Source organism: Melopsittacus undulatus, chromosome 8 (assembly GCF_012275295.1).
Source record: "Melopsittacus undulatus isolate bMelUnd1 chromosome 8, bMelUnd1.mat.Z, whole genome shotgun sequence".
Classification (NCBI taxonomy): domain Eukaryota; kingdom Metazoa; phylum Chordata; class Aves; order Psittaciformes; family Psittaculidae; genus Melopsittacus; species Melopsittacus undulatus.
The window spans coordinates 22,200,620-22,214,351 of record NC_047534.1 but is presented as its reverse complement, the minus strand read 5'-3'; the positions used below and the strand labels follow the sequence as shown (position 1 = coordinate 22,214,351).

General features: G+C 55.1%; 1 protein-coding gene across 2 annotated transcripts in view; it reads right to left on the bottom strand.

Moving 5' to 3' along the window:
* Positions 1 to 13,404, bottom strand: part of WT1 (WT1 transcription factor) — a 32,605-nt gene extending 19,201 nt beyond the window's left edge. Inside the window, exons 1-4 of one of the 2 annotated variants that reach the window (XM_005150599.3) lie at positions 12,671 to 13,404; positions 8,726 to 8,848; positions 8,461 to 8,563; positions 2,846 to 2,923 (exon numbers count right to left, since the gene is read on the bottom strand). In XM_005150599.3, the coding sequence (XP_005150656.1) occupies positions 2,846 to 2,923; positions 8,461 to 8,563; positions 8,726 to 8,848; positions 12,671 to 13,061 (695 nt within the window). In that variant the 5' untranslated portion in view covers positions 13,062 to 13,404. The remainder of the gene's footprint in view (positions 1 to 2,845; positions 2,924 to 8,460; positions 8,564 to 8,725; positions 8,849 to 12,670) is intronic. The other variant, XM_005150600.2, reaches the window with a different exon arrangement.
* Between the last annotated feature and the right edge of the window lie 328 nt (positions 13,405 to 13,732).

The following is a 13,732-nucleotide window of genomic DNA, read 5'->3' as shown; positions in this document are numbered from 1 at the left end:
GCTGCAGCCTCTTCTATCTTCTTCCACATTTACACCTCTCTCCCTCTCTCCTGCCAGTCTATCACGCTGAGGTACTCTGCCAGGAGACACCTCTAATCACCTTAGGTGTCTCTCTCCACCACTTAGCAGTGGCTGGCCAGGCGCTCTACTCCATACCTTTTACTTCCCACCTCTGTCACTCCAGCCATGCCTTCTGCACTTTCTTATGCTTACACCTGCTGAAAGCACTCAAAGACTAAAACTCACCAAGGTGAAGAAATAGTAAAACATTCCTAGATGTTTAAACATTAAAATATCCCTAGAGGGAAAAACAATCAGGATGAACAGTCTTCTAAAGCCCTAAAGCTATGGGCTAAAGCAGGCTCTGAGCAGATAAATTCATTCGACAGGTTAGGTGCCAGACTCTTGCTTCTGAACATACATAAACAGGACTGTTCAGAAGCTTGCAGCTCAGTGGGAATGACCTTCACAGTACCTGAGAAGGACACAACTTTGGCCATCTGACAGTATTCCTTGCCAAATTCCAAATTTATAATCTGGAGTGAGGAGATGAGGCAAACACTGGCAAGAATGTAAACAGCTAAAAACCAGACAAATTTCTAGATAACTCAGGCACAGAAGCCGCTAGCTAACTACCTGAAATGGGTGGCAACAGCTTCATTCCAGTATATTGAAGAGGAACACAGTAAGCAAGCTGCTGAGCTGGTCTGGTAACAAGTGTAAAGTGTATGACCCAGAAGTTTTATGTAATTCTAGAGTTCTCTGGCGATTTGCAGAAACTCCTGGTAATGTTTTCAACCTTCTTATGATGTGCAAAAGTCTTAACGAGGCCAGGAAGAAGTGCTGGGGAGAACCCAAGGCAAGGAGCTAAACAAGGACTGTCATCGTTGGATGCAATCTAGAAGCTCCATATTTCAACAGAAAGATCGATTCCAAAATTCTTAAATTACAACTACAAGATTGAGAAAAGCATCTGAAATACAAAACGCCTGGGAATCACTTATGAACAGTTCATATATTTTAAAGATGTAAATCTTGGGAAGAATACCTTATGTCCATGGCAACTGAGATTGGAGGTACTGTGCGTTGTAACTCTCAGCCAGAAAAGACAGATAACTATTTTGGCTCATATTACTAGTGATGAGGCTATGTCTAGCACTGATTTTCCACAGATTCTACAATCTTGGCCTATACCAAAACTTTCAGCTTTTCTTTACCATAGATCATTCATCTTGATTTCTCCCCCCTCCGCTTTCATGCATCCTAGGTCACATACTTTACACTGCTAACATTCTGACTTCTGGACAAGTAAGCAGTCATTTATTTTGTTCAGTACTCCTTTAATATTTCTATTGTGTCTTTATTTTTTTTTCACTGAGTTCCCTAAAGAATAATGTCTTCCTTGCCCTAATAACTTGGACCTCAGTCAAGGTTGATATGTTTCTCCATTCTGCAGGACATTTTCTTCAGAAGAGACAAAACAGTGTCTAATATTGTAATGACTGATCTTTAAAGGGTACAGCTTAAAAAAGGAAATCAAAAATGCTTTTGGAAAAAATAAAGTAGGAAATAATCTTTAAAAAGAGAGGATTGGCAGGAAAGACACTGAACTGTACACAGCTGAAGGACTTGGGGATCTTCTCTGACCAGAGAGCTCCTTGCGAGAGCTCTTTAGACTTAATTCTCCCATTCCTTCCAATATAGATAGCTTAATATGCTACTATCTTCTCCCTCTAACCTTCAAACACCATTTGTGAATGAACTACAAGCAAACCCGTAATATTTTTTCCTTTATCACACTACAGCATAGTACACCAAGTCCATCTTGAAGCAGCTTTCCACGTTTATGGATAACTGCATGAAAGCATAGGTCTGTATGGGCTTTTCTAGACCTCTCCTGTTGTACACTTAAGGCTGCCCGCACTTAGACACTGAGAAGATCTCACAGCAAGTTGGTGACACCTGCCTTTGGTAGAGGGGGCTCACGGCCAATTACCTACTCGGAGCACAGCAGGCAGTCTTTGGCTTTACCTTGGCTAAGGACAAAAGGTGGCTTTTGTTCATGGTAGGTGAAACAAGGTGAAGATACGGTAGCGCACCAGACCAGCTCGGTCCTCTCGCGCGCCCCCCTAGTGCCAGGATTACTGGAGGCACCGGATACAGGGAAGCTGCCCCAGCCCCGGCCCGAGAGCTCTTTGACACCCTGCTGACCCCTTCCCTGTCTTCCCCAGGAGCCCGCCAAGGCCCCAGCGCCGGGGCAGCTGTAGGCTGGGGCAGCACGGTTCCCCCCCGCCCCGCGGCCGCCACCCCGGCGGGGCCCCGCGGCGCCTCGGGGCCTTTCCTGCCCGCCCAGCGGCAGGAAACCCCGCGGGGGAGGCGGGCCGGAGCCTCTTCCCGGCAGGTGGGAGGGCGACAATGGCCTGGAGGAAGGAAGCTGGGAGGCGGCAGGGCCGGGACACAGGACGCAGGGCCTGGCGAAGGGAGGGAAAGGGAAGAGGGATAGTAGGAATAGGCGACAACTCGACGAGGAGAGCACGGAGGGGCCGCTGCTGTCCAGCCGGGACTGGCCTCAGGGACCGGCCCTCGGTGGAGCCCCGTGGCAGAGCAAGATGGCTCGCTCGTACCTATGGCTTCACTTCGTAACCCTGAACCAGGCAGCACCCCACCGCCCCACTTCCCGTCTATGAAAACCGCAGTCACTCTGGCCAGGGAATGCACCACTGTCGGGACTGTTTGTAGCTTTTCGGACTAGTGACCAGATCCAAGTCGTGAAATAAAAGGTGGAGTTAGCTCAGCAACACAGCTATGCAAGGGCAAGAGATTAAAAAGGAAATGAGCACCTTACCCCTTCAGCGTAGATCCCAAATTCATCTGATTCCATGTCATGCACTCAAGCTGTGAGGTCATTTGGTACAAATTGTCACTGTTGTGAAAATACGCAAAATCAGAACTAACGTCATAGCGATCAGATAAAAACCACTTTGTCAAGACAGTAACATTTTGTTATTGGTTTTCAATACATAATAGCAGAAAATTAATATATTTTATATAATTCATTTTATCGATGTATTGCAAATTTAAAAAATAAAATAAAAGGAAACTGAGAAAAAAAGAATGGCTGTGGCTCGGGAAGCCTCTTTGGATCAGCAAGCCTGTTGATTTGGAAACAGATGGGAGTGGAGACATACAAACTTTCCTTGCAGAAAAGCCGTATCCGATATTGACATATTGAAATGAATGAAACGACTACGGGCGGCCCGGCGGGCTCCCGGCGTGGGTTATCTTTTCGAAAGGGGCAGCTCCGTTAGCGGGTGTAAGCGGGAGGGTGAGAGACCATGCGGCTAATGGAGCGGAACAGCTATCGTGACTCCTGATGGATGCTGCTACACAGAGGGGCTTGACAAGCCAAAGAAAAATGGAGTGGCTGGGCGATAAGCGGAGCTCGCCGCTGGAGCGGGCTCGTTCCAAACGCGGGCAGCCGGAGCCCAGCGGACCCCCCGGTGCCGAGCAGGGGCCGTGGCCGCGGCTCGGGGGACCCTGCTCCGCGCCCTGCCCGCGGCGGGCTCCAGGAGCGCTCCCGGAACGGCCGCCCGCGGCCTGTGCAGGTCTCCCCGTAGGCTGATTAATGACATCTCCCCTCGCTGGCCTTACGTGGCGACTTTCTGTCACTCTGGTAGTAGAGAAAGGTATTTCTTCCCCCTTATATTTTTTTTTTTAATTCGTGGCAGGTAGAAGCGACCTAAAAAAGTCAGAATCCAGTGGGAAGCTTTTGCATATAAAAACAAATTAAGTGACTTCAATCTCGAAGTATGCACAATATCATTTGTCAGTATCACTGGACGCTATTATTCATCCGTGTGCCTGAAGTGCTATTATGCTACTACAATGTCCCGCATATCAGCCCAGGAATTGTTCAACTCTCCTGCAGTTTCCCCATTCGCAATAGCAGCCCGTGCTGGTCTGTGCCAACCACGTTTTGCAATTCCACGAATTCTTCCTGTAATGCTGCTGTAATTAATTCCTCCAGGACCCTGATTTTTATTAGAAGTGCCCGCCCGATGCATTTACAGCAGGAGATTTCCCTTTAACTTTCTTTCGCTTGACAGTTCATTTATAAGAACCTCCCCCACAATATCCACTTTCCCCCCTCCTTTGCTTTTTCATAAAGCAGTACACTTATTCATCTTGTCACGACCTCGCAGCCACTGTATTGCATTGCCGCCTTCGGGTGACCGTGTCCAAACAGAACCGAACCGCACCGCACAGCTCCGAAACCAGCGCCTCTCCAGTAGCGAGAGGAAGCCGAGGCTCACACCGCCCCCCGCCCAGTCTAACGCCCGCTCTGTCCAGGTGCCCCTGGGTCTACAGCTCCAATGGCACCTCAGCGGCGGAGCCTGAGCTGCCTGCAGCCTTTGGAGGCTCCCGGGGCGGCCGAACCCTGCTCTGCCGCACTCCTTCCCTTCGGCTCGGATGGGCGCAGGAGAGACCCGCAGCCCTCGGCCCTCTCCGGCCTCCCGCGGCAGTTGCGGTGAGGCAGCAGTCAGAGGAGGGAGTGCCGGGGCAGTAGGCGGCAGGCTCGGACCCCACGCCAGCCCCGCTTAGACCCCCCTGGCGCCGGGGCCGGGAGAGGCCCTCTTCAAATTGGGGAGAAGGAGGGGTTTGACTTGAGGTCCTGCGGGATGCGCTGGGGCCTTTCGGCACGCCCCGGGTGGGATGTGCCCTGGCACCTGGGTGTCCCCAGAGTGGCACCCCCATGCCCCCCACCCGGATGCAGAGGGGGCCGGTGCCAGCTCTGCTGCGGGCAGTGGCCAATGGGAGAGATTTGTTTTCTGTGGAGATGCTGAGCACACGGTCCTGCGAGGTTTACACCTCAAAAAGTCTGGATAGTCCAAGCCGTAGCTGTAAACCATGCCCGGGGCCATCGGAACTAAACATCTCATGTCTAGCACGGGACAGAGAGCAAGACACCCCTGACTCCATTTACACCTCGCCATGGTTTGTTATTGGCAGTACCGTGAGATCATCTCATGGAATTAACTGCTCCTCTCGAAATCTCGTTTTTGGATGAAGTTTGAATGATGAGAAGGAAAGCGGGGTCCCCGGGGATCCGCCTGCCCCGATTCCAATCTGAATCCTTGGCCCTCTAAACGGCCACAGAGAAGACACTAAAAATAACTTATTTTCATTACAGAGATCCTTTTAAAGAGAAACGAGAGGAAGGGGGGGCGGGGGGGAGACACATTTCTACAACGGGGATTAATGTAAGTTGGAGTGGAATAAAAGGAAGTCAACGCTGAGCAAAAAGGGAACTCAAAAGGAAACCAGTAGTAGATCATATAGAGTTTGTTTTGGCCTGCATTGCAGTATTACCGAGTTCTTGACCTCTGCACAGAAAGAGCTATAATCTGCACCGAGACTCCTCCACTTTTAAAGTCTTTGTAAGTGTGACTCACAGTAAATTTTCAACATCGAGCATGTTTACTACATTAAACAGCGCGAGGTAGAAAAGTTCACTTCACCATTTTAATAGTCCCACAAACGCTAGTCATCTAATGCACACTTGCAATCTGCGCGGGTTTGTCATCCGTATCCAGCTATCAACCACCGCCGCAGCGCTCCTTGGCAGAGGAGCGGGCTGCGCTATAAACCGAGAGCAAGTAGTTGCCGAGGCGAGAGATGTCGGAGATATTTCTCCTTCGTAGTAAAAGAATTATGATCATTTAACCGTTTCATCCAAGCTGCCCCCTTCCCGAGCTCCTTTACCTGGTATGGGGGAAAGTGAAAGCTCTCTAGCCCTAGGGTACCTCCTGCTACCCCGGCTCAAGGACACTGTCGCTCATCCCCGTTACTCCCTGGCAGGAAGCCGGCAGGCTTCGCTGAGGTCCCTTGCAGCGGTAGGGTGACTGGTAGGGGGAAGAAAGAACATCAGAGATGAGTCCCTCCCGCATCTCCTTGGGTTGGCACAGCAGAGAAATGTGCATATGGGAGGAATGGCCCTGCGGGAGCCAGCGGACTCCAAGCCTCGGCCAGGATGGGGTGGATAGGAAACTCAAAAAACTCCCGTGCGCTGCCCGAGGAGAGGTGGTGCACAAGGCGAACACCGCCTGTTGCATCCCGCCGCGGAAAGAGGCAACACCTCTGGTTCCAAACACCTCCGGTTCCCGAGCTCGCCGCACTGCTAAAAGCGAGCGGGGACGGCTGCCGTCCTTAGCCGGTGCGAGGAGGGACATGGGCGTCACGCCGGGGATGAGCACCATCCCCTGCGCACCCCGCGCAACAGTGCCATGCACACCCCTATCCCATCCATCCCTGCCGGCCTCGCCGCTCAGACGCGGCCACCGAGCCACCCGCTGTCGAATCAGAGCTGGCAAATGTGGCCTGAACGGCGAAAAACGAGAGAAAACTTCACAGAGTGGGTACGGAATAAGTACAGTCTTTAAAAAAAATAATAATAACGGTTTGGCCAAATCAATATAAATGTGGATAAAGACAGGCGGTCGGTTTTCATGCCGCTGGAGATGTGACTAAGGAGTCGCGTCCGTTTCTGCACCGTAACTACTCATCCGCTTTCTTGACAACACTTCCTAGGAAGTGCACTTGTAGTAGGAACACCGTTTCTCAAGATGCTTCTGAACGTATGCGGTAGGGAATAAGGGAGTCACCCTCTGCTCGGGCTTGGATGCTGAAGCTCTGTGTAAGGGGAGCTGCCCTCCATACGGTACAGGTGTGAGATTTAAGGACTTAAACCCTTATGCTATCGAAGGAAGTAGCAAACCTCCCAGAGAGCGGAGCAGACCAAGGCCAAGATGGGGCAGAAACCGTTCCGGTATCGCCGCTCTGCCCGTTCGTGATGGGATGCAGGTCCTGGGGACCTAGGCGGGAGGCGGCGGCCCGGGGGCGATGCTGCCTGTGCTTTCCCCCCTCCGACGCCACCGACGGACAGACACACGGAGGAGGGAGCTCCCGGCACAAGCAGCGCATTTCCTGTCGGAATCACACCTGCCGGGACGGGGCCCGCGCCGCCAAACGTACAAACACCGCAGGACACAGCGCCCACGGTGCTGCTGCAGCCGGGAGCCCCGACACTGGAGCTGGGCAAGGGCCGGCTGGGCGGGGGAGCGGACAGCCCAAGCCCCCCCTGCAAACCGTATTTATAGATTTCCCTGAGCAGTCTGCCGTTCCAGCGCAGGAGCTCGCCCCGCCAATTATTCGGCAAGCTAATCTCTCTGGATAGGCTTCTTTCCTTCCTTCATTACCTCATTCCCTCCTTCCCTTGACGTCAGCTCACGTTCATTAGCAAAGTAGCTTCTGGAAGTGACAGAATTTTGTTGTCCCACATCCAGTGTTGATTAATCAGAGATGATATAACCGGCCTACAAGAGGAGCCGCTCGCCACTTCCTTCACGGAGGCACATTGTTTAGTGTGCGAGGGTCACTTAGCAACTCCGAGCTATGGGACTGGCTCCAAGTTCACAAAAAGATGAAGAATAATTTTTGGGGAACTTCTTTGCTCACTAAACACGTTGTAAAACTAAGAGAGAAACTCCCAGCCCCCATGTCAGACCGAAGAGAACGGGAAGCTACACATGCAAGGGACCCGTCTGCGGGCCAGGAGCACTCGTGCCTGCAGCAAGGCTCCAGCCGCACCTTTCTCCCCGCAGGAAAACCCGACGGGTTTATTGTCCCGTTTTCAATAAATAAGCTCCCTGCAGGTCATTCCCCGTGGCTCCTGAGAACCATCGGAAGGGCTCTTGCTCTGCAAGGTGAAGCCCCTGGACGCGGCTGCCTTTTAATTGCCTGTACCACGCTCTGCCCATCGCTGCTGCTCACCAGCGAGCGCTCTCACATCTTCCCGGCCTGGAGGAAGAGCGGCTGGGAGAATCCCAGAGTGGAGTGGGTGAAGGCACAGGGATCCCGTGGCCTGAGCGGTCTATCCCCACTGTGCAGCGTGAGCCAAGGGGAGTTGCAGGGCCCGAGCCTACCCCGGGCAGTGAGAGATGCCCTGGAGCAGCGTTTGGGCTATCCCGAGCGTTTCACCCCGCCTCGGATGAAGAGAAAACACAGGCCGGGCAGCCCGGCTCCTGCTTTCCAGAGGCAGTCGGCACCTTGGAACCGGAGCGAAAAGCCCCTAACCGGTAGCTTAGTGCCCGAGCCCCGAGGGGCTTGACGCAGTGCCCTCTCCGAGCGGCTACGGACCCCGCAAAACCTGGCCCGGGGTGGGCAGGAGGCCGCGTAAAGCTCTGAGATACGGTATGGCTCAGGGTGGAAAGCGCAGTGTCCTCTTTTGTTTTGTGGGGGTTTAGTTTGGGTCGGTTTGTTTGTTTGTTTTTAACTCGTAAATCTTTGTTTCTTTTGAGAAAGAAAAACACATATCTGTTTCATTGCCGAAAGGAGAAAGCTGCTGGGACGGCACACAGGGGGGAGACCACGACCAGCGCAGGAGAAGGCAAGGCAAGGTACCTGTTGTAAGGGGTCCGGAGGAGCAGGGCCTGGCTGCCAGTGCAGCTATCGGTGGGGGTGTGACAGCCGTACACAGGAGCAGGCACCGAGTATTGCTGTTCCCCTGCGGAGAGAGCGGCACAGAGTCAACCCCGCGCTGCGGAGGGGGCTGCAGGGCCCTGTTCCCCGGGCCTGGGCAGCTCTAGCTCCACGATAGCACTGCTGTGGGGCAGCGGCATGACACCGGATTGCCCTGCAGGCAGGGCCCCCGCGGGGCTGACATTACCTAGCGAGGGCTGCTGGCTGATGGGGTCCTCGTGTTTGAAGGAGTGGTTTGTAAACTGGGCGGCGTGGTGCGACGGCGTGTGGCCATAGCTGGGGGTCCCGTCAAACGCCACGGTGCTGTAACCTGCCGAGGGAGCGAGCATTGAGGGGTTAGGACGTGCCTTGGGGTCGCTCGGCCGCCAGTCCCCCCTTCCTCCCGCCAAGCCTCCTCGGTTGTGGCACCATGCTCATGGTTGCTGCCCGCCCACCATGAGGAAAACGACAATGAGTGTCCCTCCGTTCATCTCCCAGCACATGCACTTTGCAAGGCTGCGAGCCGGGCCAGGCTAGAGCGGTGGAAACCCGGTGGGACCACCATGGACCCCGATGGAACCCCCCCGCCGTGGAGAGAGGCTCGCCGGGCAGCCTGCTCCGACGGGGGGAAAGTCGGAAGTCTCGTTCGTGTTTAAAGAGAACAGATCGGCTTCGGTAATAAAAAGGATGTTTTCATTAATTGTTGCTCATATTAAAGAGGAAGGTTCCCATCTGCTCAGTGTACTCCTCTGCCGTTTCTAATTTAGAAGTTACCCTTTAATCATTTTTTTAAAGCCGCTTTCTGAAGAGTCTGCAATAAAGAGGCGGAATGTTACATGCAAAAATAAAACTCCTCCTTTCGGCGAAAATTACTCTCCCAAATAATAAACAGCTTATTTCGTTTCCTACACTGAGCAGATTTAGACGGAAAGCACCCACCTCTGCTGACCCCGAGCCGACACCAAACCGTAAATCAGGTGCTTGGACACCAGCTTTCATTAATGACTTGGAGCTGGCTAAACAACTCAGCTAAAAAAGTAATTACAAAGTAATATTATCTCGGAGGCTTCTCGGCTCATCAGCGTTTACCCCGAGAGCGAGCTCCTCTGAGAGTCACTCTTCCAAAACAACAAACCAAAAAGTCTGGCCCGGGCTGGGAAAATAAACCAAACGCAGCACTGCTTGTCCCCCTGAACCCCACTTATCCAGCCCGGGCACCCCCTCCCTGCCCGTCGGGAAGTGGCTTGTGGCCGGGGAGGATTTTGTCAGTCCAGAGGAAGCACTCCTGGGCTGTTTTCAGGCTCCTCTCTCAGTTCCCTTGGTTGCCTGGTGCTGGGCTCTGCATCGCAACAGCACATCGATAGATACATATCACAGGGAGAAGCAGTGAGAATAAAGTGGAGAGGCAAAAATGGGTGCGACTGTTGCTTCTCCACTTCATTCTCTGGGCAGACAGCTTGGATCCAGAGACATTATAGAACTTCATTAACCTTGCGCGGGAGCAACGACGGGAGCAATGGGTTGGGGGTAAGGGGAGGTTGAGGAAAAAGGGAGGAAGAAGCAATCCTTTGAAACATTCCCCTTCGCGAGGAATGTAAGCCGGAGCTGAGGCTGCGGAGCTGGGGTAGATGTGGGGCTGGCTTGTCCCATATCCCCTCGCCCCAGGAGCCCAGTTCTGCTGCTCTGCGGCAGCGATGACAGGCCAGTACCTCACGGGTTCCCATCCCACAGCTGCTTCTCGCTCCTTATCTCCTCCCTTAGCCCTCAGGGTAGAGCCTCAACCTTCAACTCCCTTTTCCCCGTTTTCCTCTGCTTCTTTTTTAACTTTCAGCAAACACTAACACTTTCCACGTTACTTCTGGCCCGGCGCAGACTTTCGGTGACCTTCAAAACTCAGCTCGGAGCAGAAAGAGGTTTTGGCTGCATTTTCCGGTGTTGCCTGACCCAAAGCTTCAGGAATGTGATAAGAAAGTTGAATTCTGAACCGAGCTGCCGATAGTGAGGTCTCTTTAATTAGGGCGTTATCAGAGACAAGCCTGATTAAGATGTGCTGAAAATAATTGAAAGTTGTACATCTGGTGGAGAACTGGAGGCGTCCAGTTGTTGGAGGAGCCCAGCTGGATGAAAGAGACAGGCGAACGAGGAGAGGAAAACTGGGCAGAGGTTTCAAAGCTTTAGTTCCCTAACCCCCACACCACCCCAGACTTGGCAGAAGTGTCATGGCAGAGCCAAGGTAGCATCTTTCCCACGGTCGGAGCAACCGGCTTAAAAAAAAACCAACCCAGGAGTTCAGCCTTGAGGAGATCCAAAGGAAGAACACTTTATCCATACACACACACACATAAAACAAACAAAAAAGGAAATCAAACGCTCTTTGCCGAATTCCTCCTTGCCGAAGGAGTTCGCTGCGTGTCGCCGCTGAACATAGCTATGGCTAAGTGGCAATGCTGTTCATGAGGAGAGCAGTCCCGAACATAGCGGAGCCCCCAGGCCCGGCGGATCACGGGAGAAGCCGAACACCGCTCTCATAGGGTCTCGATCCAACCAGCCAGGCCCGGGAGGTGCGAAGATAAGTGTACGGCCACTGGGCCCCTGCTCTCGGCACGCAAAGGGGTCTGTGTGCGGGGCCTTGCGCCGCAGACCGAGCGCCTCCAGCACAGAGCCGGAGACCAAGTAAACCCCGGCACCGGCTCAGTGTTTCGGCGCGTTAAAGGCTCTATTTCTCTCTGGGGTGGTTAAACTCAGGCGACAGGATGGCTCTGGGTCGCAGGTATTTTTTTCCTCTCCCACCCGCTCACACACACCCAGGGCTGAGCTAATTTCCTTCACCCTCCTCTCACCTTACCGTCGCTATTTGTGCCCAGCCATTACAAATCCTCTACGATATCTAAAATCATTTCATGTCTTAAAGACTTCCCCGGCACAGCTACCTGATCCGCCGCGCTCTGTGTTGGGAAGATCACAGGCCTCTTCCGGGGGGACCTCGGAGCCCCGCAGGGTACGCAGCGGCTCCGCCGCCCCGCCGCCAACCTGGCGAGGCCGACGCTGTCGCGGAGTGCCAGGGCTGCTGCTCATCTCCTCAGCCGGTCCCGCCTGCAAGACCCCGGTGCCCCGCTCTGCGGTTCCTCACGTTAGCTGTGTACCCGGGGCCGAGCGGCCAGGGGGGCCGGGAGACGAAGGCAGTGGAGCGGGGGCACCGGGATGCACTACCCGAAGGAGGCCCGTATTCGGCCGTGCAGCTGAACAAACACTTCCCAACTGCTGCCGTTACCTCTACGCACGGCAAACGTCGCCTGGGGCCATCTCGCCGACCTCGGCTCACACACCGCCTAGGCCTCCGCTCCGGCCCTTCGCCGTGCTTCCCTCCGCCCGCAGGAGCGACGGCCCGATCCCTCCTCGGTCAGACGGCCCTGGGGCAGCTGAAGCAGAGGGAAGCAGACCGAAAGGCCCCGGGCAAGCTCTCCGCAAGCTCGCCCCCTTTCCTTCCTCCTCCTCCTCCCCTTGCACCCGCAGATATTTCTACTGCAGCCACTGGAAGAAAAACGACCAGACAGTGATCCCTGTGCTACAGGCAGCGAATGACCCATCCATCCCCCTGAGCGCAGCCCACGAGAATTTCTCAGCCACCGCGATCGACAGCGCAGTCGATTTCGGCCACGGAGATGCTGAAGATAAATCATGGCCTGGGACACTCAGTGCATAACTCTCTAAAGGACTTGAAAGCACTAATGTGAGGACAGCGGTTTTCGGATTCGGGATGGGGTTTGGAAGTACACCCTCTTCCCACCCCCCAACGGACTTGCTGAGGGAATTGTCTTGGGGCACCAGCCCCACATCCACTCCAGCACCAGCTCCATCCCCAGCCCGAACAAGCAGGCGAGAGGCTGCTCCGACCCGTGGAAGGCCCGGGGGGTCCAGCCAGCCTGGCAGAGCAGCGGGCTGAGAGCGAGCACATCCTGGCTTCTAGAGCCCCCTCTGAGCGAAGTGGCTACCGCCCAGGGAAGGAAAGGAGACACGGAAGGGTTGCCTCGCTTAACCCTTCTCGGCCCCTGCGGAGAAAGGCTGAGCTCGGTGTTTACATCCAGCGCGGCCCGGCCCGGCCAAGCGGGGGGCCCCGGGGACTGCCCTCCCAGCCCGGCAGCTCTGCCCTTACCCTGGTTGCGGATTGCTTGCTGGCTCTCTAGGCAGTTGGGCAGGTAGGGAGCGTTGGGGAACATCCTCGCCTGGCCGGAGGGCGGCTGGCTGGGCGGCGGGGCGCCGAAGGGCCCATAGCGGCAAGCCCCGGCCGTGCCCGTGAACTGACCGGAGAAGTGGACGGTGAAGGCGCTCAGGTATTGCTCCTCGTGCGGGTCCGACCCGTTCCAGCTCGGCTCTTGCTTGATGAAGGAATGCGCCCCCAGAGAGCCGTAGGAGGTCCCCGGGGGGAAGTCCAGGACGGGAGCCCACTGCGCCGCGCTGCTCACCGGCATGGTACAGTTGCTGTTGCCAGGCAGAGAGGGCACGGAGGGCAGCAGCGCGTTGAGGTCTCGGACGTCGGAGCCCATCTGCTCGCAGACCTTCTGCCTGCCGCCAGGCAGCCAGTCTGTCCCCGGGCCGCACTTGTTCCAGGACACCTGGCCTCTGCCCGCCAAGCCGGAGGCCGGCTCCGGCTGCAGGCACCAGGCTGGCGAGCTCAGCCCTTTGGGAGAGGTTTGATCCGGCACGCAGCTCCCCGGGTCCAGCCCGGAGGGAGCCGGCAACAGCGACAGGGAAAGGTTGTTCTCCAGGATCGCCTTCGGGGCTGCACCCACTCCCAGCGCAGGGCCGAGCAGGGAGGGGTGTGCGTGTGTCTGTGCGTCCGCGTGTGTCTGTCTGCCTGCCTGCGCGTGTGCCCGTCTGTCCGTGCAAGGGGGGCACAGCCTCCTCGCACGCCTAACCTCGGATGCTTGCTCGCCCTCAACTTTGCAAAGCTCAAATAGAGGCGCTTGCAGGGGAGGAGGAGTCAGCCACGCCGATCCTCCATTCACACAACCTCCGCCAAGGGGCTGCCCACAGCCAGCTCTGCTGAACCCAGCCGGACAGACACGTGGGGGAGGAGAAAGGTGGACAAGGAGAGCCGGAGATGGAGGGGGAGAGGTTACTGTGGGAGAATATATCTCCCTACACATCACTCCCACCCTTCTTCTGGTGCAAGTGCCACTAAATCTCACCCTAACGTCCCTTCTCTTTAGGAGAG